The following is a 26536-nucleotide window of genomic DNA, read 5'->3' as shown; positions in this document are numbered from 1 at the left end:
TCGGCCTGACATATTTTAGGAGCCAATAGGCTTGGGAAAAAGAGGGAGTAGAGCCAGGTGCAAAGATAAAGATTGTTATGTTCACCCAATGGTGACTCCATTAAAAAACGGCCCATCAAAACGGCCTTGGGCTTATCAGCGCCAGACTCCGAATTTCTCACGCTCTGTTCAGGAGTGGAAGACTCTGTTCCTGGGCAGCAATGGCTGACTCACTTTGATTCGCTGCCTAGGGTTCGCCCAGAATTGAAACCAGCCCATGGAGAACTACCAACTCACTGTCTAGGGGCCCACCCAGGAGTGAAGCAACCAATTAGAAATATGAAGGGAGGAGCAACCGACACAACTCCTCCCCCAGAAACTGTATATAAGCTGTCCAATGCTCATGCTCGGCACTCTTGTTCTGACTGGCTGTCGTGGTACGTATATCACACGGTGGTAGGTCTTGAGTCCGGAGTGCTCTGTATTTTGTACTGTTGCAGAGTACTCTGTATTTTGTATTGTTGCTTTTACCATTAAAACAGATTATTGTTTTATCCTTTATCCCGGTGTTTGAATCCTTCTTCCTTTAACTGACCACTCATCAACGGACGGCGCGGAGCAGAGGTGAACCTTCCACCACCACCATTGGGTGGCGCTCCAACAGTCCGTTGGCTCCCACATAACTCGAACCCTGCTTCAACGCACGCTGCCGTGTGGACGGGCCGTAAATCTCCATTTTGGGTTTTTCAATCCTTTTTAAACGTACATGACAACTAGTTGCAGTTCATTTTGGAACTTACCAAATCAGCATACATTGTGACCTTCAGTGGAAACAGCAAACCTGTAAACACAAAGGAAATAAACAAGGTATGGAGTCAGATTTGGATCAATATTCTGGCGTGCAAAACAAGCTACTCACGGGCGGAAAATTTGCTTTTACACGCGCATAAAATGACCCTCATGCGCAGATTAAACCCCCGCGAGCGGCTATGCGCTCGCGAGAAAGACAGCCGTCTTGCTCGCTCGCGGGAGTGTCAGCCTCACTCGCTCGCGGAGTCTGTCTGTCTGTCTGCGTGGAAAGTTTCTGAAACTTTAGGGCGGAGCCACTGGACTTTGATTGACAGCTGCCAGGAAACCTGGAGTTGCCAGGTTTGCTAAATGCCTGAACTACCAAGGGCCGAGGAGTGACAGCAGGAAGATCAGTTGGACGAAATTGAATGGTAAAGTTGTCCATAAAAAAACATTATATTCGTAAAGTGTACAGCTAATATATATATATATATATATATATATATATATATATATATATCAATTAATTTTATATAAAACAATTTATGTTTGAGTGGGCTGTATCTGTCGAAAACTGCTAGCTACTGTCTGCTGTACGCATCTCCCTTACGAAATGAACTATAAATGAACTATAGTATTACTATACTGTAAGAGTTGTATAGTGTCCTATAGTAAGTTTGTGGTGTTCTATAGTATATTTCGCAAGCTATCGTATTACTATACTTTTTTCTGTTGTGCCATTTTATTAGCTATAGTAGCCCTATAATATTTCAATAGTAATACTATGTATCTAGATCTTTGTAGTATTCCTATATTATTTTAAATAGTAGGCTATATAGTATAATATAGTGTTTCTGTAGTTGTTTTTGAACACACTATAGAACACTCCTAGTAATATCATGATATTGTCATAATGAATTCATATTATTACTATAGTGTGTGTAAAAGTATTACTACAGTGTTTTTTTGGTGTTTCCTTATTAAGACTATATTATTTTAAATAGTACTACTATAGTATAATATATAGTGTTTCTGTAGTTGTTTTTTGAACACACTATAGAACACTCCTAGTAATAGTATGATATTGTCATAATGAATGCATATTATTACTATAGTGTTTCTAAAAGTATTACACTCCTAGAATTAATGTGTCATTTTTTTCGTATCAAATTAATTGATATATATATTAGGGCTGTCAAGTTAACTTGTTAACGCAAAAAAAAAATTAACGCCACTAATTATTTTAACGCGATTAACGCATGTGTATTTTTTGTCCTCGGCCGGCCCGTAGTTTCAGAGCGCAACAAGTTTAAAATACCATCTACAAGCCGATGATGACAGCCCCGCTCCTGCCGTCCGCTTGCGGCAGACCACACTTCCATGCTCACCGGCAGGCACCGACTGGCCATCGGGAGGACCGGGAGGGTGTGTGTGTATGTGTTAGACCCTCCAGAAAAACGCGATTCTGCGATTGCAGAATTTACCGCATAATCAGCAAAATGGCGCAGATTTTTAAAAGGCCGCATATTTATCAAAAGGCCGCATAATCCCCGCATTTTTCCACACAAAGTTAAGGGGAAAAAAAGTTAACTTGTATTGACGTGACGTCATCAGCTCGCGCATCACAGAATGTAAACAACACTGTATAGAGTGAACGTGTGGAGCTCACACGATAGAGAAAACACCAAGATTAAAAAATGTAATCCATCTCATTTACCGACGAACATTTCTACTAAAGACCGGGCAAAAAGTGGGGGGAAACTATTCTGCACCCCGTGCAACTGTATGTTGGAGCCATAGACTGTATATTGGTTGGAGCTGAAAGCAATTCTAGAACCCTGAAGGCAAGAGAGACTGAAAAGAGTCAAGGGAAGCTTATAAAAGTTAACAGCATTTAATTACACAAAATATGCGGTGGTGTACAAAATGAAATGTGCGAGTGGAGGCGCTCTCCACATCCGACCGGTCAGTTCAGGTCAGGGGGTCGAAGAGCTCAATTCTTGGCTTGCTCTTCCTGTTGTCATCTGAGGTCTTCTCCTATTGGCCGGCGTTGTCGGGGGGCGGGTCCAATGCAATTCCTGCCTTTTTCTGTAGCTAAATTGCATCATTCTGGCATCTGTGGTTATTTAAACATTCCCTGCTACACATTATTCAGCGTCAATAAATGAGTGCTAAGCCCAGTGTGCTCAGTGTACAACATCACATGTCATTTCATCTTGGTTCAAGGTTTGAAATCGTATGATTCCGCCAGATGCTAAATGCTAACCGGAAGTGACGAATTTTCAGAATAAAAGTGTTAAGCTAATAGTGAGCACTTCCGGTTTTTCAGAATAAAACTGATTTAAATCAAATAGTGTATTTAATTCAAATTACGCCATATCAACATTGATTTTAATTTCTAACAGAGCATAAGAGAAAATCGACGGTGAGCATCAACCTCCAAAACCCTTTCGAGGGCTACAAGACATAAAGTGAGTAGCCTAAAAGACTGAAGCTGGTCAGATAACGAACGAGTAAATGAAAACAGAATGAGGCGGAGAAGTGTGTGTGTATGTGTGTGGGGGGGGGGGGGTGTGTGTGTGTGAGATTAAAATAGCCCAATTGCTTTTACAATAAATAAACATTGAATGTGTTTAATTGAATAGTAAAGGGGTTGAACGTTAGTGGCAGGTTGTGTGTGAGAGAGAATAAATAAGACAGCCCAATATTTAAAAAAAATGTTATTATTTTTCCCCGCATATTTAGCATATTTAGCAACTTTCCGCATATTTCGCAACTTCCCGCAATTTCACCGCATAAAATCACATAAAAACCCCGCATGTTTAATCGCATAATCAAGGATTTTTGCCCGCGTTTTTCTGGAGGGTCTAATGTGTGGCGCGAGCGAGAGAGAGAGAACGGGCACACCTTACGTGTATTGTTGTTGTTAGCATCTGGTGCTAGCTAGCTGCACTAACGGATATAAGGAGCTGTTTCAATGAAAACAGAGGAGCGACATTTCACCGACAACTGCGCCGAGCACTTGACTTTATGCAGGTAGCCAGACAGTGGGACATTGTATGAAAAGTCAGCACACTCAGCACGGATAGTGCGCGCAACATGATTGCAGCGTCCAGGCAGCTCCCGTTCGAGCATATGACTTGAGTAACACATAGCTCCAACGATCCATCAGTGTGTCCACACACACACACACACACACACACACACACACACACACACACACACACACACACACACACACACACACGCAAGCACACACACACACACACTGTAAAACTTAATAAGTTGTGGTAACTTAGAAAACTCGTTGCCTCACAATAGAGAACCGCAGTGACGCGTCGTAAAACCAGGAAGTAAGTTAGCATTTTTAGCACTTCCGATTTCCTTCCTCAAAAAGCAATGCATTTTTTCCATAGGGTTTTGGAAAATAGCTCGAAATAAGGTCTGTGGTTGACACAAATTTAAGAGATAAGTCACGTTTTGTTCTAGGACATTAAATACGTCAGCAGTGACCCCACTGGGGATTTTTGAAGAGTTTACGTGTCTGAAAAACGATGGTTGTTACAGAGTGGCTGAATACGACTACAGAAATTGTCGAGGCCGTTGTACGTCATTACGCAGAACACGTAAACACTCCCGCTAAGTTTGTTTTCCCCTGTGTTCTGCTTGAAAGCAAGTACCTGCCTACCTTTAGTATCTGTATATCTATATCTGATCATTAGAATCTGTATTTTTGAAATTGTCTTTTTTAACACCGTAGTTTTACAAATTATAGAATAATTAATTACCAGTGTTTTCCAATTTTACTCGGCAGTTCGTTTCGTTAGCTAACGTTAGCTAAAGCTAGCGCTACTAGTTAGCTACGCAATGGTTTGTTGCTTTGCTCCGGGTTGCAACCACAGGTCTTCGCATGAAACGTGCTTGTTCTATCGTTTCCAAGACAACGTTTTCCAAAGGAGAGTCTGGATTCGTGCCATGAGGTAAGCTGACGCTACATTTTTGTCCATGTCACGGTGAAATGTAAATGATGGGTAGTGACTGTATTGCCGTTTTAGAGATGGCGCTGCTGAAAAGACCGCAACATAAGTAAAGATAATGAATACATCCTATTAAAACCTGTGTGGCTTATATGATAAGTCTAATTAGTACAAGCAGCATAACGTTTCACCATGTAACTAAAGATTGTAGTCAGGGAAATCAGTTTGACATATTGAACTAATAACAAATCACCTCTGGCTGGCAGAGAACTCTCGACTCCATAGCTTCTCTTGGACGTAAAATCACATGTACATTTTACATTTATATTCAATTTAATATTCCATCCCTCACATACTTTTGTATATAATAACTTATATTTTGTTTTTCTTGTTATGCTGCTGCAACACAAACATTTTGCAAATTGGGATCAATACAGTAATATCTTATCTTAATTAATTAAGAAATATAACTATTATAATTAGTGTAGCAGATGACACCTATTTTCAATATGGATTAATCTACCATTTATTTCTTTAGTTTAATTTTCATCTATAAAAATGTCAAAATAGTGAAAATGTTCACGAGACTTATCAAAGTGCAAGGTTATATCTTTAGATGTTTTGTTTTAGCCTATGTACTGTATGTCTTAATGCTCTTACAGTATATGTGACAGTGTGACTTCCATGAAACTAATATTTTATATCTTCCCAACAGACGAGCTGACAGGAAACCTAACACTCTAACAACCACAACATTACAAAGGTGAGTAAATGTAAATTAAAAACAATTCACAATTTTTTTATTTCTTCTTCCTTGCAGTGAGGTGAAGCTGACCTTGCACTTGGTGCCAGTAAGGATGTTCCTCACGCAGGCTGAATGTTTCTCCTTCCTTACTGACACAGAAGCCCTTGATTTGCAATGCTTCACTAATTGTCATTTCCCTGGCTCCGTAGGGACACTTTATCTCCAGCACAGCGGAAGACCCTACCAGACCATCTGGAGATGCCCCCAACATTCCTGATAGGGAGAGCCACAAATCTGACTCATGGACCTGCATCTGGGTTGCAGTGGTGAATGCCCTGATGCCCTCACATTCATTCATAGTCCCCCACTGTACAGAAAAAACACCATCAAGGGCCTGTTGTTGCCCTAGCACCCTGGCAATAAGGGAAGCAGTCACACGCTTTGACCTCAGGACAGCTTGTTGGGGCAGAATCTCTGCTCCGCGCCGTTCCTATATGAGCGGGTTCTCAAAAGAAGGAAAAATTCAAAGCAGCCAGGATAAGGGTTAAACAATAATCTGCTTTAATGGCAAAAACATACAAATATATCACCTAATCACAAAGCACTCTGCAGAGTACTCCAGGCTCAGGTTCTACCACCGTGTGAGACACGTCTCAGGAACGGCAAGTCAAAAACAAGAGCGCCGATCTTCAAAATGATCACAACATTTGTACACAGGTGGGGAGGAGTTTTGCGTGTGTGTGTGTGTGTTTGTCCCTCTGCCCTTAGGCAGATCCCCCAATCAATGATTTGGAGTCATGACAGAGGACTCTTTGACAGGACACATACTCATTCCCCCTAAACATCTTCAACACACACATCCTATGATGTATCTTATCACACAACAGTCACCTGTTTTTCTCTATGAAAACCATATTTGTAAATATCCAAACGCCATCGTCCCATGACAGTCACCGCATCAGTTAACCAACATAAGTTAATTGTTCTTGTGGCTTAATGGCTTCCCTGAACTTCCCTTCACCCCAAAGTCAGCTTACTAGGAATGAATACATTTTATTGATAAGCTCAAAAGGACGTTTATCTCGTTTACTGCTGGGTGACCCAAGTCTCAAGGCCTCTTGTGGGGTCTGTAGGAGATAAATCATTAACTCTACAAGACTTTAAATGCCTTATATCTGAAAATGTATCTGGGAATTCCCCTTTTAATTGCAAGGACTATTGATAATTAACAGAGTATGGTATCTGCTAGGCAGAAGTCACTCAATGCAGAAATCACAAGTTTAACACACATTCTATATAAGGTGACATTAAAATGAAAATACCAGATTGAACTTTCCTGCCATAACACGTTACTTTAATACTTCAAATAATTCAAATAATACTTCAAGCTCCAAAGTTGCTGGCAGTCAACCTTCCTTTCCTGAACAAATGCCAGTTTGGGTTGGTTCGCTGACCAGTGGTAGCCACCTGAATTGCCCTCTGTTGCTCTTCAGACAATGCCATGCTTGCCACAATTTCCTCAGGTCCCTGATGCCCAACAGATTTGATAATTTCAGGAACAGTACCGTAATTTTCCGACGATAAGCCGCGCCTTTTTTCCCATTTTTCGACGCTGCGGCTTATATAATGGTGCGGCTAATCTATGGATTTTTACAGTTAACGGCCACTAGGGGACCTCCTAAATCTATGGATTTTACAGGTTACAATCCACCACCTTTAACTCTATGGGCTCTATGGCCGGTCCGCGCCCCCCATCTTTAAGCGGCGGGCTCCAGCAGGAAAAGCTGGAGGCCGGAAAAGAGTGAGACAGGTAGCGCGCAAAAGTAAAAGTGGAACCGAGAGTGGTACAAGAGACAGAACGAGAGAAAGACAGACAGACATTACGAGAGCGAGACAGTTTGTCCCCGTACCACTGGTTGAAAACCACTGCTGTAGATCACTGCCGGTACGTGCGCTGGGAGCGCACCGTTTAAGTTTGAAAGGTTGAAAAGTTTGTGTGTCTGAAACGCTATGTGATACAGTACAGTTTACACAGCACAGTACATGTTCTGTAGCTACTATTGCACTAAATGGTAACACTTGAATACGTTACGCAAATATGCAACTTGTTTGTTGAAATGTTAATAAATGGGAGCTTCCTCAAACAGCCATCTCTTTCCCGACAATCCCCTCTGTGCACGAACCCTTACATATGATAATTAAACATTAAAACACCTGCGGCTTATAGTCCAGTGCGGCTTATATATGTACACATCATTTAATTTAGCTGCTGCGGCTTATATTCAGGTGCGCTTTATAGTCCGAAAATTACGGTAAGTGTTTCCAAGCTGTAGTGTTCCTCTTCTGGCTCGGGGGAGAGAAGCCAAGAAATTCCTGAAAACCTGCCCCTGAGTCTGTCCCTCAGCCAGTCACGATCTTCTTAGGTGGGCTCTCTTGTCAGCGGGTTAAATTAGTTATTGGTTTCAACAGTCACATTAAAACAGTTACTAAATCAGCTTACTATCACCTAAAGAACATATCTAGGATTAAAAGACTAATGTCACAGCAGGATTTGGAAAAATATGTCCATGCTTTTATCTTCAGTAGACTGGACTACTGCAATGGTGTCTTCACAGGTCTCACTAAAAAATCTATTAGAAAGCTGCAGCTGATTCAGAACACCGCTGCTCGAGTCCTCACTAACACTAAGAAAGTGGATCACATCGCTCCAGTTCTGAAGTCTTTACACTGGCTTCCTGTGTGTCAAAGAATATATTTCAAAATACTGCTGCTGTTTATAAAGCACTGAATGGTTTAGGACCAAAATGCATTTCTGACCTCCTGCTAAATGATGAACCATCCAGATCTCTCAGGTCTTCAGGAACTGGTCAGCTTTCTGTCCCCAGAGTCAGAACTAAACATGGTAAAGCAGCGTTCAGTTATTATGCTCCAAATATCTGGAACAAACTCCCAGAAACCTGCAGGTCCGCTGCAACTCTTACTACTTTTAAATCCAGGCTGAAGACTTTTCCCTTTTGTTGCTGCTTTTAATTGAACTATTCATATCTTAGACTGCACTGTAACTTTTATCCATGTATTTTTTCTTTTAATGTTTATTTTATTAGCTTTTCTTTTTAATGACTGATTTTAAATGCCATTTTCTTAATGTCTTTCATTTTTTGTAAAGCACTTTGAATTGCCTTGTGTTGAAAAGTGCTATATAAATAAACTTGCCTTGCCTAATAAAGATTTCATGTGACACATACAATTGATTTGTTGATGGGAATTAATGTGAATAAATTAACTCTAGGTTAACGGTACTCTTGCTATCACTACTCACCGACACTATAAACCTTGTCCCTCATGCTAGCCCTGACAACACCGGTAGGCACACCTTCATCTAGGCTGCACTGTTACGTGTCCTGACTTGTAGTGGTTCTCTCCTCTGTCTACACCCTTCTTGTCATCTTTGTAAAACGATATCAGACTGGTAATTGACACAGCCATGACTTCTAGCTTTGTTAAAATATGCAAGCACGCGAAAGTCAAATTCAGCTTTATTGTCAAATATTCTACATGTGTTATACATCCAGAAATATCGAAATATCGTTTCCCACAGTGTGACATGTATACATAAAACAAAACAAAAAGGGCCTAGATAAACGTGGTATACATTAAACAAAACAAAAAGGGCCTAGATAACCGGGGTATACAGTTTAAAATGTTAATATACTTCATTTAAAGTGTTAAAAGTGCAGTTTCAGTGCAAGTCAGTTGAAACGATCTTAAGTTGGCGTGACGTTGAAGTCGTGCGACCCTGCTGCTGTACTGGCTTGTAGTTCGTTTATAGCATAACGTTAGCATTTCGCTTTTGGCGACTAGATTTATGATTCAGAAATTATAAAAGTAGGGTTGACATGTGGAGATTATCCGGCTGAACAAAACGTGATCCCTCTCTTAAATGTGTTTCAACCACAGACCTTATTTCGAGCTATTTTCCAAAATCCTATGGAGAAATTGCATTGGTTTTTCAAGAAGGAACCGGAAGAAGTTTACTTACAATCAGGAGAGACGTGATGTATGGAATACATGTTTATTATCGGGTCACATTATATAAATGAAACAAAATGATGACAGTTATAACAAGTGAATGAAATGGTGTATGGCGATTAGGCCCAGGTTTTGTAGGATGTCATTCGGGAAGGGAAGAACCGTTTCCGATGAACCCCCCCGGGTCTAGACACTGGTGGTGGTGATAAGTGGTTAGGTCCAGTTGGAAGGGAGAAGGTTGGGCTTGGCCCTGAGTTGGAAGCAGGAGGCGAAGGGGTGGAGGAGGGTTGCGCGTTGACACCTGGAAGACAGCTGATGGAAAAGGGGAGAGCATATATAGAGGGATTAACAGGTGCGATGATTAGGCTTGTGAACGGAGGGAAGTGATAGGTTAGATGAGGAGTGGCGCTCCCTATCATTTAGTGAAGGGAGCGAGTATTGCCATGACGCGCAATACAAAGTGATAGGTCTTCCTGCCTGAACTTGCGCTGAGCTTCATTTCAATCAGGAGAGACGTGATGTATGGAATACATGTTTATTATCGGGTCACATTATATAAATGAAACATAATGATGACAGTTATAACAAGTGAATGAAATGGTGTTTGGCGATTAGGCCCAGGTTTTGTAGGATGTCATTCGGGAAGGGAAGAACCGTTTCCGATGAACCCCCAAAAGAAGTGAAAGTATGAAGTACTGAACGTGATGAAATCTTACCTTGTGGGATGCAGTGGAAATCTATGGATGAAATGAGAGGTTAATACATGTGGGGATTTAGACGTGCTGATGCCTCCTAGGCATCCTCCCTGGACGTACAGGGCTTCCTGGACGTACAGGGCTTCCCGGACGTACGGGGCATCCTCCCTGGACGTACAGGGCTTCCCGGACGTACGGGGCTTCCCGGACGTACGGGGCATCCCGGACGTACGGGGCATCCCGGACGTACGGGGCTTCCCGGACGTACGGGGCATCCCGGACGTACGGGGCATCCCGGACGTACGGGGCTTCCCGGACGTACGGGGCATCCCGGACGTACGGGGCGTCCCGGACGTACGGGGCTTCCCGGACGTACGGGGCAACCCGGACGTACGGGGCGTCCCGGACGTACGGGGCATCCCGGACGTACGGGGCTTCCCGGACGTACGGGGCTTCCCGGACGTACGGGGCATCCCGGACGAACGGGGCATCCTGGACGTACAGGGCATCCCGGACGTACGGGGCAGCCTGACTTCGCAGGGACACATTTTATTCAGACCCGAAGGTTACAACCTGGACGTACAGGGTTAGACATGCAAGGATAAACATGAGCCGCGGGGCGAATATACGTGCTGACATGCTAAGAACCACCACCAGTTATATGCATACGTACCAATTTGAAGGTTGGAGAGACCTTTGGATAGCCAGCACGGCACTGGGGTTCTGACGAATGTAGGATGAGAAGCGGTTGTTGTAGGGAAGAGGAACAATTACCTTGATTGCGGCAGGTTTGCTGCACCTATCCTGAACGAGCCCTGAAATGCTCTTAAGACACCACCACCAGTTATATGCATGTTTACCAGAGGTAAGCTGGAGAGATCTTGGATAGCCGGCACGAGCCGATGCCCGGCGAAGAGGGAGATGTAGACAATGTAATGCGGCTGTTAGCTTGAGTACAATGATGCATGAATATCATACCCTGCTTAACATAAGCCATGTGAGCATGAAACCAAATATATGAGTGCAATATGAGCAGCATGAAATAATATTTGCTTAGGTAAATGCTGAGACATGACCCATGATATAGGCAGGGCTTAACGCTAACTTTTAAAAGTGGTTGCCAGGCTGGCAACCAGGCATCCGCTTTTGGTTGCCAACTGAAAATACGGTTGCCCTTTTTTTTTTGATACCTTATATTTTAAATAATTAAGATGCTAAACAGTTATACATCAACTTAATAATGAACATGTGACACAAGAATGTTCAAATGCTTTACAATAAGTCATTAACGCACTTATTTGAACCTAAGTGGTAGTAAACTTGTCCACCCTCAATTGCTGGTATACAAAATACCAGTAGTGCTGCTGTTGTTCTGTCTTCATAGATCCCTCACAAATGAATTGAGCAAGTCACCAGTTTCTTGATCATCCGTTGTCTCCCTTTCAAATGTGGGTTTTCTTGACCTTTGTGCTGACCCCCACCATAGACCCGTTGGCCCTTCAGCATTGAAGTCTTGGATTGGCCAGACTAATACATTTCTAATGTTAAATAAATGAAAACCATTCATAGTTAAACATTTGATATTAATTATTGATGCTGTAAATTACCTTTAATATGTCTAACTATATTTAAAATGTGTTACCTTTTTATAGAAGTGATCATAATTTAATGCAACCATTTTCTATGGTAAAGTTTCGTTTTGCACTTTTATTTTGGTAGTAATAAGATCGGGACTCTTATTTTGAAGGAACTTTTACCGGAAGTGAATGGAAAACATTCCTCTTTGTTTTTCGTTCGGGTTTTACTTTACGCTCCATCAGTTGAATCACTTTGAACATTCATTGTAGAAGTTAAGGTGTTGGCTGAACTTTTTATCACACAGTCAAGCAACTTAACAAACACACGGCGCACTGCGCACGCGAGTAAACGTGCATCGCTTTCTGGCTCCGTAATCACGCCAATGCACGTGCAATTTAAGTATCAGGTTCCGACTGGTCACAACAATCAAATATCACTCTTAAAAACGAATATGAACATTTATCTATTTTGGGGTGCACGTTTTGCTGTCCTTATTTCTTATGTTAAAAGTCCAAGAAGTGGTTGACATTTTCCAAATGGTTGCCAATGGCAACCTGGCAACCGTTACTGTCGAGCCCTGGTATAGGACTAGCTTAATTAGCAGTTTAATTACGCCACGGTGAGACGTAGATGCTGATGTGCTGGTTGTGTGATTAGACTGTCTTCTATCCTCTTACATGAGCTTCTCTTTCTCCCTGAAAGAAACCCCCCAAAACCACGGATGGGCAGCATCCGTGGCTGTGTTGAAGCTTGAGACAGCGGTACTTACTGAGCATTGTGACGGGTAGTAGTTACCCGAACTGCATGACTCCATGCTGTAACGCGTTACACCCGTTACGTATTGCGCCGAGGCTTCGGAGCGTGTGTCGAGTAATCCCCGAATCTTTTTGTGAAGCATGTATCGAGGCTTGTATCGTTTCGGGCCAGTGACGTCATCGATGACGAACGAACCTCGCTGCCTGTCGATACCACGTGACTGCTTCGGAAAGCGATTCGGATCATTTGAACCGTTGAGCCACAACGCTCATAATACCCATGGATGTATAAGAAGAACCATATTACCCCTCCTGTACCCGGGTCCGCTGGTGACACGATGGAATTAAAAGAGCTCAGACCCTCACTTATATAGAGGTCGGAAAATGTCATAAGTATAAATAGATACAAGCATAAATAAATGTAGGAATAAAACATGAATAAATAAATGAATAAATGCAGATTAGATATATCCAGTGTTTTTGGGTAGATTCAGTGTGTGGGCTGTGGCTCGCTGGAAAGCAGCCGACCCACGACCGCAGGGTTTGCTTATAGAAGCTACAGCTAAATGAGATAATGCAGTTAATAAATGTATTCCTGATATGGTTTAGCCTTCTCAGGCTACAACGTGGTTAAGTTTATGAATAATATTAAGGAATACGAATCCCTCTTTGCAATGTTTACCAGCCTCCTATAGGCTTTTAAATCACAATCGCTCAACTGGAATGAAAACAATATTGTTAACATGAAAATAGGATTTTATGTCCGTTGTTTAGAGTTATTCTAAGGCTTTACTAATTGGGAACTCGGTATGAGATAGAGCGCAACTGTTGAGATTTCCAATTTGCCTGTTTTACACGCTTTGACCAACAGGGGGTTTATGTTCAAATGAAGCCCATGATGAAGCCTCATGAGATGAACCCTTTGCGAACCAATTGGCTGGAAAGCTTCAAAGCTTCATAAGCTTCATCTCGCCATCACTACCTGCTTGCCACCTAAGACGCACTTAGAGACCAGTACTGCTACTTTGCCGGAAGGAGAAGTAGCTTCGATGAGATGTAGCTTGATCCCCGGCCTGCCTGCAAGAGGGGTTGTGGTTGAAGCCGGAAGTGGGTGAAGCTTCGCAAGCGATGATGGCCCGTTCCGTGTGAAGGCCGGAAGCGCCGCATTTGAGCGGCCCTGATGCCAGTGATGCCCTCTCGAGAGACTGAAGGCGTGTGTCAATTGTTTGCCTGAAGTAGCCCATTTCCATTAAGCCGGAGGAACTTCCGTGGAGCTCAGTATCCTTGTCTTTTTCTTCCGCATCCGGGTTTGCGGGGTGGCCGGCTAGAACCGCTAGCCAACTGGGGAACGCCCCCTGTAGCTTAATCCGCAAGACTGCGGAGCTGATGAATAAATACCCGGAGCTGGGACGAAGCCCTGCTGCTGCTTGCGCGTTGACACCTGGAAGACAGCTGATGGAAAAGGGGAGAGCATATATAGAGGGATTAACAGGTGCGATGATTAGGCTTGTGAACGGAGGGAAGTGATAGGTTAGCTGAGGAGTGGCGCTCCCTATCATTTAGTGAAGGGAGCGAGTATTGCCATGACGCGCAATACAAAGTGATAGGTCTTCCTGCCTGAACTTGCGCTGAGCTTCATGTGTGCTTCAATTAATTTTGAGAAGTACAGCTGACACAAACCTTTTTAAGTTATGTAAACGTATGTAAACTAAGTTATGTAAACTTAAAAGGCATGCTTTGCATTAACCTATTTTTTTTTATTTGTGTGAACTCAATGAACAAATTAAACCCTACTTAAATATACAAATCACCAGGGGCCTCATTTATAAAGGTATATACGCTCCAAAATTGGCGTACGCCAGTTTCTACGCAATGTTTGCGATTTATAAAATACTAACTTGACGGCAAAACGTGCGGTCCTCCACGCAAACTCTAACCCATGCGTACGCACTAAGCACAAAAACGGGAGAGACGAGAAACTGCGACACCGTTGGCAGAAGGAAGAATGGAGAGAAATATGTGGAAATAATACCATAAATAAAATGTTACTCTCATTTATCATATATGAAGAATTCATTTTTCAAACATTGATCAAAGCCAATCTTAAAATGATTAAACAAACGCCTGTTTGCGACTCCTCAGTGCACACAAAAACATAACTTGGAGAAATAAATAAATACGGATATGTTATTTAAAACCACCTCGAATATGTTGTGTTAATGTTATGAAATGTTTTTCTTATAAATGATGCGGTAAGCAGGAGGACAGAATTACGTCTAAACTGACGCCGTTTTGCATTTCTATAGGTTGTACGAGCATGGTTTTATATACTACCATGTTTAATCATGTTTTATACCGTTGGCTAAGACTTGATAAGTCGCTCATAAAACACAGGAGGCATGGAAACTAAGAACACCATGTGGTAAATTGTACAGCTAATATAACACAACACATTAGTTGTATTTCCTTTAACTGGTGGATATAGAGTTGCTGCAGTGGAGACGCTGCGCACAGCTGATCGACAGCTGGGACACAAACCACCAAATACGAAAACATAATTCAGATCCAGTCGTCATGACTCCACTCCGGAGGGGTTCTCCGATCATTTCTTACAGTTTCTCATCAAGGGGGTGTCTCCTCGGTACAAACACACTGCCTGAGGAAGGCTATGTGTATTTATTTTGTCATTAACCTTTTTCGGACCACTTATTTATTTATTTTGGTGACGATCCGACCTCCATGCTGCTACTCTGGTTCAAACTGCATCCACCAAACAATATGATTTATCTCGACAACCCCAAAATAACCAAAATCTGACACGGTGTGAGATGTATTTTTTAGCTGTTCTGTTGTCATTTCCTGCTATCTTCTTCATAAAGTCAGTCAAAATGAATGAATGAATGGGCGTTTCTTTGACTATTTATAGGCAAATATGGGCGTTACGTGAAGCCCGCAAAAGCTGCACCGCATTTCGAGTCGATTGTGATTTATAAAGGGAAACCGGCGTAGAAAGTGCCAGAAGCACTTTCCTCGCCGGTACGCAATGTTCGGTGAATCGGAAAATTTCGGAAAACTTCTGTACCTATTTTTTGGATTTCAACTACGTAAGCAACCTTCCCACGTGAATCCTACGCACGGCGTTATAAATGAGGCCCCAGAACTTAACCCTTTTAAATTCTACTAACTCGTAATTTCTAAGGTTTACTATTAAATTAAACAAACTAATTCCTGCTATCTAAGATAATTGTACTACAACAAATCTCTAAACACGTTGTGTAAACTCCAACAATCTCCAAAAATAATGCATTAAAAACACAAATTGATTCAATTGCAATATAACATTTATTTTCAAGTGCCAACAAACAGTGCTTTTTAAGTACTCAAAACCCTAATCTTAATAAAAACAGCAGTGCACAACACACCAATTGTAAAAATAAAAAATCTATAATGACCAATATGAAGAAGAGTACATTGTACTTTGCTCTCAACAATTAACAGAGTTATAGCAGTTTCCTCAGAGTAACAAACTTTTGTCATAACATTTAACGGTGCAACTTTTTTAAGTGCCAAGTTCTATCTGATAGCTGATGACTATCTTGACTAAGGTCTAATCCAGTAGAGCGTTTCTCAAAGTTAACAGTTTAGGTGAGAGAACTTTGGTTCCCAGTCCAAGCATCACTCTTTGAATGAACATCAGAGTATTTGCCATGCATTTTGGGTAATCTAAATGCAAAGAATATATATCAAGCCAAATAACAGGCAAACTGCCTGTGGAAAGTTTTTGATCTTTTCCATCACAATACCTCCCTCAAGCACAATGTCAGTGGAGATGGGTTCGAGGTGGATTGAGCTTGGACCCTCCTGAGGACTGTCAGCCATGTAATAAAGGTTGTGAGTAGCCTTAATGGCCTACTACACAGTTGTTATGCTATACCACATTGTCCTTCACTGGATGTACAATGAGCTGCACTAAACTACATTTTAGCATTTAAAATACTTAGCCATTCTTTTAAGGTTATTTGTGTAAAGTAACTCAAAAGTAGGCTAATATAAAAAGTGTAAATCATAACATTTCAGAGACAGTAATATTGTAATGTAACGTAGCCTATTACTTAAAAAAGACAGTAATAAGTAATGTACTGTATTACATTTTGGAAGTAACTTGCCCACACCGAGAAGATCCAATCATATCGATGCTGCTTTCGGGCTGTGAATAAACAACTTGTGTTTTACTTTTAGGCTGTCTGAAGGTATGGACAGCTATCAAAGCTACTATACATCACATTAAGAATGATGTACAAATGTTTTATATGTATTAAACTTGTGCCCCGCTGGACTTACTTTTCTGTGGTTTACCGTTACTGTGACATATCAGTATAGCCACGGAAGATAGTTTTTGTGTTTCATTCCCATGCATCAAGGTTATTTTCATGTATGTAATTGTTTTTCCTGCACAGTGTAGAGTCTATTGTGATGAGAGGGATACAGGTATTTCTTTAAAAAAACGTGCTCCGTGGAGAATAGCTACAGAATTGATATCACAATTTAATCGGAGCTGATCACAAGTTGTCATAGATGATCCAGTCATCTCGATGAGCGTTCGGGCTGTGAATAAATGACTTGTGTTTTACTTTTAGGCTGTCTGAAGGTATGGGCAGCTATCAAAGCTACCATACATCACATTAAGAACGATGTACAAATGAAAGTCGGACAAAAATATATAATTTAAATGTTTATTCAAGTTTGCAATGTTTTGAACAGGCATCCACACATTCACCTACTTTGTAATGTTCGATACCTCCCTGTAAGCGTCACGATATCGACCTCTCCCCCACAACCTCACATACGAGTACTGAATGTGCATCAAAGTGATCCTATGGAGGCAGATATAGCAAAAGATGAACGTAAACGACAAACGAGGCGATCGACATGTTTATTTCCTGGTAAGTGAGCAATGGGTCCTCAATGTACACGCCCCGGATTCCTATGACGAAAATAATAGAATGTCGCCAGTTGTCATGACTCAATGGCCTATCCCCAAACCGCCCACTACACCCTACCCCTCCGTTTGCGCGTTCACGCGGAGGGTCCGCCATATAGAGAGCCGCAGTGACGCGTCCTTAAACCCGGAAGTAAACTCCTTCCGGTTCCTTCGTCTAAAACGCAATGCAATTTCTCCATAGGATTTTGGAAAATAGCTCGAAATAAGATCTGTGGTTGACACATATTTAAGAGATGGATCACGTTTTGTTCAGCCGGATAATATCCACATGTCAACCCTACTTTTATAATTTTTGAATAATAAATCTAGTCGGCAGAAGCAATATGCTAACGTTATGCTATAAACGAACTACAAGCCAGTACAGCAGCAGGGTCGCACGACTTCAACGTCACGCCAACTTAAGATCGTTTCAACTGACTTTCGCGCACTTGCATATTTTAACAAAGCTTTTCATTTGAGCCACACAGAATTTCACTAGAAGTCATGGCTGTGTCAATTACCAGTCTGATATCATTTTACAAAGATGACAAGAAGAGTGTAGATAGAGGAGAGAACCACTACAAGTCAGGACACGTACAACAGTGCAGCCTAGATGAAGCTGTGCTTACCGGTGTTGTCAGAGCTAGCATGAGGGACAAGGTTTATAGAGTGTCGGTGAGTAGTGATAGCGAGAGTACCATTAAGCTAGAGTTAATTTATTCACATTAATTCCCATCAACAAATCCATTTTATGTGTCACATGAAATCTTTATTACAAATATTACACACCAGAAAACACAGAAATATCCATGAAATAAACATACAGTAGGCTATAAACAATTAAAGGGATAATTGGGAAGGCAATACAAATGTAAATATATTTTAAATAATAAAACAATCCCACCACCACAGGTATCTACAGGAGAAGAGGGAATTCTCTCCACAAAATGTGAATGCCCACGTGGAGAATGGAAATGCAGTCATGCGGCTGCATTAGCCATCTTTGCCATCCACAATTTCAGCTGCACTGACACCCCCTGTCAGTGGAAGAAATCAAAGGCAGCTAAACGTACACATTCAGTGGAGGAGCTATTTCCTCCAACCAATAACTCATTCAACCCGCTGACAAGAGAGCCCACCTCCGAAGATCGTGACTGGCTGAGGGACAGACTCGGGGGCAGGTTCTCAGGAATTTCTTGGCTTCTCTCCCCCGAGCCAGAAGAGGAACACTACAGCTTGGAAAAACTTACTGTTCCTGAAATTCTCAAATCTGTTGGGCATCAAGGACCTGAGGCAATTGTGGCAAGCATGGCATTGTCTGAAGAGCAACAGAGGGCAATTCAGGTGGCTACCACTGGTCAGCGAACCAACCCAAACTGGCATTTGTTCAGGAAAGGAAGGTTGACTGCCAGCAACTTTGGAGCTGTCCTGAGGTCAAAGCGTGTGACTGCTTCCCTTATTGCCAGGGTGCTAGGGCAACAACAGGCCCTTGATGGTGTTTTGTCTGTACAGTGGGGGACTATGAATGAATGTGAGGGCGTCAGGGCATTCACCACTGCAACCCAGATGCAGGTCCATGAGTCAGGTTTGTGGCTCTCCCAATCAGGAGTGTTGGGGGCATCTCCAGATGGTCTGGTAGGGTCTTCTGCTGTGCTGGAGGTAAAGTGTCCCTACGGAGCCAGGGAAATGACAATTAGTGAAGCATTGCAAATCAGGGCTTCTGTGTCAGTAAGGAAGGAGAAACATTCAGCCTGCGTGAGGAACATCCTTACTGGCACCAAGTGCAAGGTCAGCTTCACCTCACTGCAAGAGAGACTTGCTACTTTGTGGTCTGGACTACGAAAGACAGTGTCATCATTCCGATAGCCCGAGATGACAATTGGCAGCCTAACCTGTTGGCTCTTGAGGACTTTTTCAAGGCCCACATGCTTCCAAAGCTGGCACTGCCGGAATAATCACCTTTGTCACTGTTGTGGTTATTTTCTGAAAAAGACAGAAAAACAAAAAGGCATATTAATTTACTTGTTCTGAGTTCAGAGAGCACTGCTGTTAAAATTAAAAAAAATCTTTTAGACAAAACTCAGCTTCAGGATGTTATGGTTCCCCTTTGAAGATCTTTCTTGTAGCTGCTGCGATCCTTATTTGAGTCGTTCATATGTTCGATGAAAAAGATCATAAATCTATCATTTTCAAATATAGTAATTTTAAGAAATTGTGAATAGTTTTTAAATGTAATTTACTCACCTTTGCAATGTTGTGGTTGTCAGAGTGTTAGGTTTCTGACTACAGAGAATAACATATTTACAAAATAATATTTCTTAATAAAAAAAGGCAGTCCATGCAGAAAACTATTGTGGTTTCTTGATTCAAGCCTGCCTCTGAATCCCAAATCAGAAACCATTCTTTGGAGTAACGTTTTTGATAGAGAAAGACAGAAAAACAAACATGAGCCTACCCCGAGAGGCCAAACTTTTCAAGGTAAAAAGACAGTTTAAAGATTTATATTTGCAGATATTATCAGCACATCTGAGTCAAATTAATATGTGTATTAAACAGAACCTAAATAAAAGAAATACAATGCACCCAGTTTAAAGACATTGTTTGAGTTTAATGATGAACTCAAAATGTAAAACAAAGTATGAAACATGTTTCTGGATTGATTAAAAAGCAGAATCTAAATAAAAGAAATAAAATGCACCCAATGAAAAGACAGTTTGAGTGTAATGATGAACTCAAAATGTAAAACAAAGTATAACAATAATACATTTTATTTATATAGCGCTTTTCTACAACTCAAAGACGCTTTACAGTATGAGGGAGGGCAGACAAACAAGGACAGGCAAACAAATAAATATAGTAAAATAAAATAAACAGAAAAGTCAGTCAAGAGGAAGTTGATTGAGAGGGGGGGAGGGGGGCTTACAGATTTGAAAAGATGTGTATGAAACATATGTGTTTACATGTGAAAAGACACTATTTTTCTCCCACCTCTTTTATGAGAGGACGTTGGAAGTTCACTAGTGCGCAACATACCTGCACCAGTTTATCTGCGAAGGGCCTCAGGTGAGATGGAATGAACTTTAGGATCCTAAATTCTTTCAAACGAGCATTTGCTCTCTCGACGTGAATCCTATTTTGTGCGATAAGCTTTGTAGCCTGTGCTTCGCTGTGTGTCAGTTGGCCATGACAGAGGAATGGGGGAATGTTGACAGTGACTCCTTCAGGAAGAATGTTCTGGATTAAGAATCCCTTGTCAGCCAATATCAGATCTCCAGGTTTGAAATGCTGAAGAACACCAGAATCCCGTACTATCTCTTTGTCACTTGTTGATCCTGGGTATAGTTTGCTGCAGTATGTGATCACAGCATTTGGTGCTACCCCGAGCAGTAGTTTGAAGGAGTGCATGCCACGGTAAGCAGAGTAGGTCTCTTTCTGGATATCCATTTGCTTGGGGATAGCAATTTTGATGTCCGTACAATCCACTATCATTCTGCAGTTTTGGATGTGCCGAAATGAAGAAGGCAAGCTGGTTTTATTTTTCTCCCGGCTGGGAACAGTACTCATTATGTCCTTAAAAAGTAATTTGTGGAGAACCTCTATAAATGTGACAATCACATTTCTGACAGTGCTTTCACCACAGTGAAAGAGTGCAGCCAGATATAGGTGTGTGTAATTATGACGCAGTTTCATGAGGGTCATGAAAACTTGGTCTTCAAGACTCAGTGCTTTGGGGAACCAACCTTCTGGGTATGTAATGGAACCCTCAAAACGAGCAACATACTCACACACAGCACTGAATGTGTCTCTATCTGGCAATCCTGTCTCCATCCGAAGAACCTTTTCACTCAGCTGACCAGAATACTTGTCACGGTAGTAACTCTGCTTTGCCTTGGACTCCTCTAGCTGGATCTCTAGCTGCATTATGTGTCTTTGCTGAGATTGAAGTGTTTCTTCTACCGTGGTTGCTTGCTCCTCGGCATTCTCAGACAGTGGTTGAGGATCTTCATTAGCAGCCGCCTGTGTTGATGGACCTGCTTCCTCCTCAGTCATTAGACACGCAGCTTCTTCCTCCATTCCATCAATTATCCCTCTCAGACAGTAGGAATGCTCTTCTACATTCTGTGCTTCAAATGAAACAGGCCTTTTTCTCTTTTGTAAAAGAAAAAGACAGCTGCAGATGCGGGAACAGGCATTGGGCTTCCTGTCAGCTCGTCTGTTGGGAAAATATAAAATATTAGTTTCATGGAAGTCACACCGTCACATATAAGAGCATTAAGACATACAGTACAGATGTAGCGATTCATTTCAGACAGTTTGAAACGCGAGGGCCGTGATTGGTACGTGATCTGCCCTCGCTCAAGGGAAAACCTCCAGCTTGACTTGAGACCGCCCCCGTGATAGATAAATGTAATTATAATGAAGCCAGCTGCAATGGATCATTGATCCACCAGGGGGTGCAGTGGGGTTCCACACTGGAGCTCATGTGAAATAAAGTGAGATACAGTATGCTGGATGTACAGCGGAACTTTGTTAAGATCCATATGTCACGGATATCATACTACTGTGCTAAATAAGAGACATGTAATCATTTACAAAACATCACCATGTTGTTATTTAACAAAATAATTTTGTTATTCGAAAAAAACGAACGGGAGGAAATGCAGCCCGGCTCTCGATTTGTAATCCTAATTTAATCATCATCTTCACCACGATCATTTATGTTTATGTTCGCCGAATTGACATGAAATCACTGACACATATGAATATACTGTATTCAACTTCATTAAAACGTTATTAACGTGCCTAAACTCAGTAATTCACCAAAAATATGTATATTTTAATGGAGTTTCGTCGGTCGATCAGGATCCCAAAGTGTAGCGGAGGGATCCTCATATGGATGAAGGGTGTTATTTTCCCCATAAAGAACAAGTCGCTGCAAATTATCCCGCTTATTACATGGCCACATTCTCAACAAAGTTGACATGACTCCCAATATTAATTGAAATGCCTTTATGGATTTAGAAAATGTTTTTATTGATTTAAAAAATAGTTGTATGTATTGATTTAAATTCACATGCATCCGCTAAGAAAAATAGTCCGTTGTTACAGTTTTTTAAACAGTCTAAATGAAACGGCAGCTCTCAGCTGTGTATTTACACAACTAATGGCCCATCAACCACAGCTCTCTCCCCCCCTCCCCCCCTGATCTTTCTTCTCCAGCAGCTAAATTAACAGTAGGTTACTCTGAGTGACCATAGACTGTATGTGACAAGCTTACAGTTAGTGACGTAACAACACCATAAAAGCTGGTGGGTTGAAAGCAATACGGGAGGTAAAAATAACTACAATAATTGTGATTTATTTATTGTGGCTTTTATGTTTTTAGGTATAACATTTTATGTAATTCAGGCTTATAGTTCACCCTTCTCTAAAAGCCTTCAACAATGACAATATTCATTGTAATTTAATAAATCCTTCCAACACACATTGTAAAAAATAGCCTACTGTAAGTTAAGAAATCATTTCAATATGTACATCTTCTGATGTAACAACAATAACATTATAAATAGTAACATAGCTGAACATGGTATTGCACATTTAGCTTTGAGTGTTACTGACCTGAGATGTTTTTATTACATGAATTAAGGTGACTGAGGCTTTTTAACATACAGGGATGCAAACTCATCAGGTATGAAAAAGGTGACAAGGATCCAAGCCCCCGGCTCCCCCACCCCACGGAATGACAGAGGATTTTAGCAGTCAGAACAACTAAAGCAGCAGTGTTAATAATAACAGAAACGCCAAAGAGTCACATCTAATAGAAATTTATAAAAGCATTTATTTTAAATTGTGGAGCAGTTAGTTTATAATTTTGGCAGCACTGTTGAGCATTTTGAAAATGTATTTTCATGCCTCTGTGCAAGGCTTAAGTCTTTTTATATTTATAGCCACATGGTGTAAAGTAACTAAGTTCATAAACTCAACAAGTACTATACTTGGGCACAATTTTGAGATACTTGTACTTTATTTAAGTATTTCAATGTTTTGCTACTTTGTTCTTCTACTCCACTACAGTTCAGAGGTACATGGTGTACTTTGACTCCACTACATGTATTTAATACCTTTAGTTACTTCACAGATGTGGATTAATTAAGTGAAATATAATCAAGTGTTAAATCAGACTTTAGTTCCACCTGGAGTAAATCCACAAGCTACCCTGCAGTATACAAAGTCATTCAAACTAGCTGCACCTTTAGCAGCTTTGAGAACACTTTCATGATCAATCATTATAAAACATATCATGTATATTATTCTGAAATGGACCAATCTGCACAATGACTACTTTTACTGTCGCTACTTTCACTATATTTTGATGATAATACTTTTCTACTTTTACTTGAGGAACATTTTGAATGCAGGACTTTTACTGTAACAGAGTATTCCTACACTCTGGGACTATTACTTTTAGTCAAGTACAAGATCTGAGTACTTCTACTTTTACTCAAGTACAAGACCTGAGTACTTCTACTTTTACTCTAGTACAAGATCTGTGTGCTTCTACTTTTACTCAAGTACAAGACCTGAGTACTTCTACTTTTACTCTAGTACAAGATCTGTGTGCTTCTACTTTTACTCAAGTACAAGATCTGAGTACTTCTACTTTTACTCAAGTACAAGACCTGAGTACTTCTACTTTTACTCAAGTACAATATCTGAGTACTTCTACTTTTACTCAACAACATATATACTTATACCACCTCTGTTTATAGCCTATGAAAAAAACTATTAGAAATAGAAGGCTAAAGCTAACGTTAGCAGATAGCGACAATGTATGCTAGCTAGCTAGCTCAACGATTCCTTAAATAATATTGCCACAGAAAAACTTTTCAGTTCACATCACGCTCTGCCGCTCCGACAGGGAGCTCTGCTCTGAACACCTGAACAGCCCGTTCTAACAGCTGTTCACCAGCGGTCCAGTCTGTGCCACAGTGACTCCGGACGCACAGTTAATATTAACGAACGCACCCGTAGGTAATGTAGCTGCTGAAGCTAGACCATCATCTCGGAGCAGCAGAGCCTTATTATACATCCATGAGCAGAGCCGACAGGCAGGAAGACTCGAGCACACAGCTCGTACTTCATTATAATATATAAAAAAAGAACACCATGCGTGTCATGATGGCACATAACAGCTCACGGCCGCAGATTACTCCGGGTCCCAGCCCCCCCCATACCCCAAAAATATTTGTATTGCAGATCTACATGAATCACACAAACGACTTATTTTGGATTCAAAACGGCGAATTTCGCCGAAAGGTGACAAGTTTGCATCACTGAACATAGACAGAGCACAACTGAAACATAACATCTGAAACGATGTAACAAAATAATACACTTTTGGGGATGCTTGGGATGTGAGGAGTGAGGGACACGGCTTAGAACGGGCTTGTCGCCTGGCAGGACAGGAGAGTGTTTGCACCAGTCTGCCTTGATCTATGAATTCATGTCCGTGACACTCACTGCTGCCCACAGCTGTTTTATAGAAGGAAATTCCTTCACTTCATGAAAGTGTTTTAACCACACACACCTCTACACACACATGACGGGTGTTATTTTCCCCATAAGGAACAAGTCGCTGCAAATTATCCCGCTTATTACACGGCCACATTCTCAACAAAGTAACGACATGACTCCCAATATTAATTGAAATGCTTTTATGGATTTAGAAAATGTCTTTTATTGATTTAAAAAATAATTGTATGTATTGATTTAAAAAATAGTTGTATGTATTGATTTAAATTGACATGCATCTGCTAAGAAAAATAGTCCGTTGTTACCGTTTTTTAAACAGTCTGAATGAAACGGCAGCTCTCAGCTGTGTATTTACACAACTAATGGCCCATCAACCACAGCTCTCTCCCCCCCTCCCCCCTTGATCTTTCTTCTCCAGCAGCTAAATTAACGGTAGGTTACTCTGAGTGACAAGCTTACAGTTAGACACAACACTGTCATTGCAAGTGACCCTCAGTTAGTTGACTTTTATGTTCAACTGCTAAATTCGTTACTGATAAAAAAGGGCTTCTACTGTACCTAATTACCTTAACACTAGAACCGCCAGAGGTTTTTGTATAGGCCTACCTAAACTTGTCAAATCCCGCTATTAGAATGCAACTTTTAACAACATAGGGTGCTACATAACACACTTTCAGGAAAAGTCAGGGACTGGGAGACTTTAATATTTTATTGAAAAAAAGTTACATTGCACACACAACACACATCACACAAATTGACCCGATTGGCGGTTTTAGTTTTAAATAAACTCACTAATTAATGAAACCAGTTCAATACGCATTATTCTTATTCTTATCATTCTTTATGAGCGCAGAAATAGTCTTAAAATCAGATCTGTTTTTTAAATGAAATCTGACGGCAGGCAGTTAGCTCTGATCACCTATGACAAATGCGCCGCACCTAATCGCTGGCCATTCAGCCACAGACACTGTTCGAAATGGGGGGGAGCTAGGAGGAGCTTGGCTCCCCCGAAGAGGGAGGGAGCTCCCCTGAGGGCTGACTTTGAGATAAATAGGGGGAGCCCAAAACAATCGTGCATATTTGTGTCACACAGATTAGAAATGTTGAGTTTCTGTAAATAACAGTTCTTGAAATAAATAATAGTTATTGTTCATTACAGTTTCTGAATATTTGTTTTATATTTGTGAATATGTCTGGGTGTTGCCATCTGTATGTGGCGGCGCTGCATTCTTACTTACGTTGCTATGATTATGGCGGTGATAACGGCGCGGTATTTGAAATGTTCATATTGATATTTTTTTAACTCTGGCTGTGTAATAAAAAAATATGGCAAAACGAAAACAGCCAAGCGTCACAGCTTTTGGATTCACAAGCAAAGAAGCGAAGGAGTCTAAAAATGACAACGTGAACGGAAAACAACTTTTAGTTGGCCGGTTGTAAGCGGCGTTAGGGTCGAGTTTGACAGCTCCACACCG

The 26536-nt window shown here is 41.2% G+C and overlaps 1 protein-coding gene across 1 annotated transcript; it reads left to right on the top strand.

Annotated features, from left to right (window-relative positions):
* Window positions 1-17706: 17706 nt before the first annotated feature.
* Window positions 17707-19827, top strand: LOC307042089 (uncharacterized protein). Its single transcript, XM_079685795.1, has 2 exons — window positions 17707-18203; window positions 18441-19827. The coding sequence occupies exons 1-2, from the start codon at window positions 18033-18035 to the stop codon at window positions 19392-19394; spliced, it is 1125 nt and encodes a 374-aa protein (XP_079541921.1). The 5' UTR covers window positions 17707-18032; the 3' UTR covers window positions 19395-19827.
* Window positions 19828-26536: the final 6709 nt, after the last annotated feature.

The sequence above is a fragment of the Notothenia rossii genome (genome assembly GCF_949606895.1).
Source record: "Notothenia rossii genome assembly, chromosome: 5".
Lineage (NCBI taxonomy): Eukaryota > Metazoa > Chordata > Actinopteri > Perciformes > Nototheniidae > Notothenia > Notothenia rossii.
This window is presented reverse-complemented; position numbering and strand designations above follow the sequence as displayed.

What these genes read in the sequence shown, in the direction of transcription:
- LOC307042089 (XM_079685795.1), top strand. Translation starts at nt 18,033, where the DNA reads ATGGCTGTGTCAATTACCAGTCTGATATCATTTTACAAAGATGACAAG. An exon ending in ACAAGGTTTATAGAGTGTCG is followed by an intron (nt 18,204 to 18,440) that starts GTGAGTAGTGAT and finishes CCACCACCACAG; the next exon opens with GTATCTACAGGAGAAGAGGG.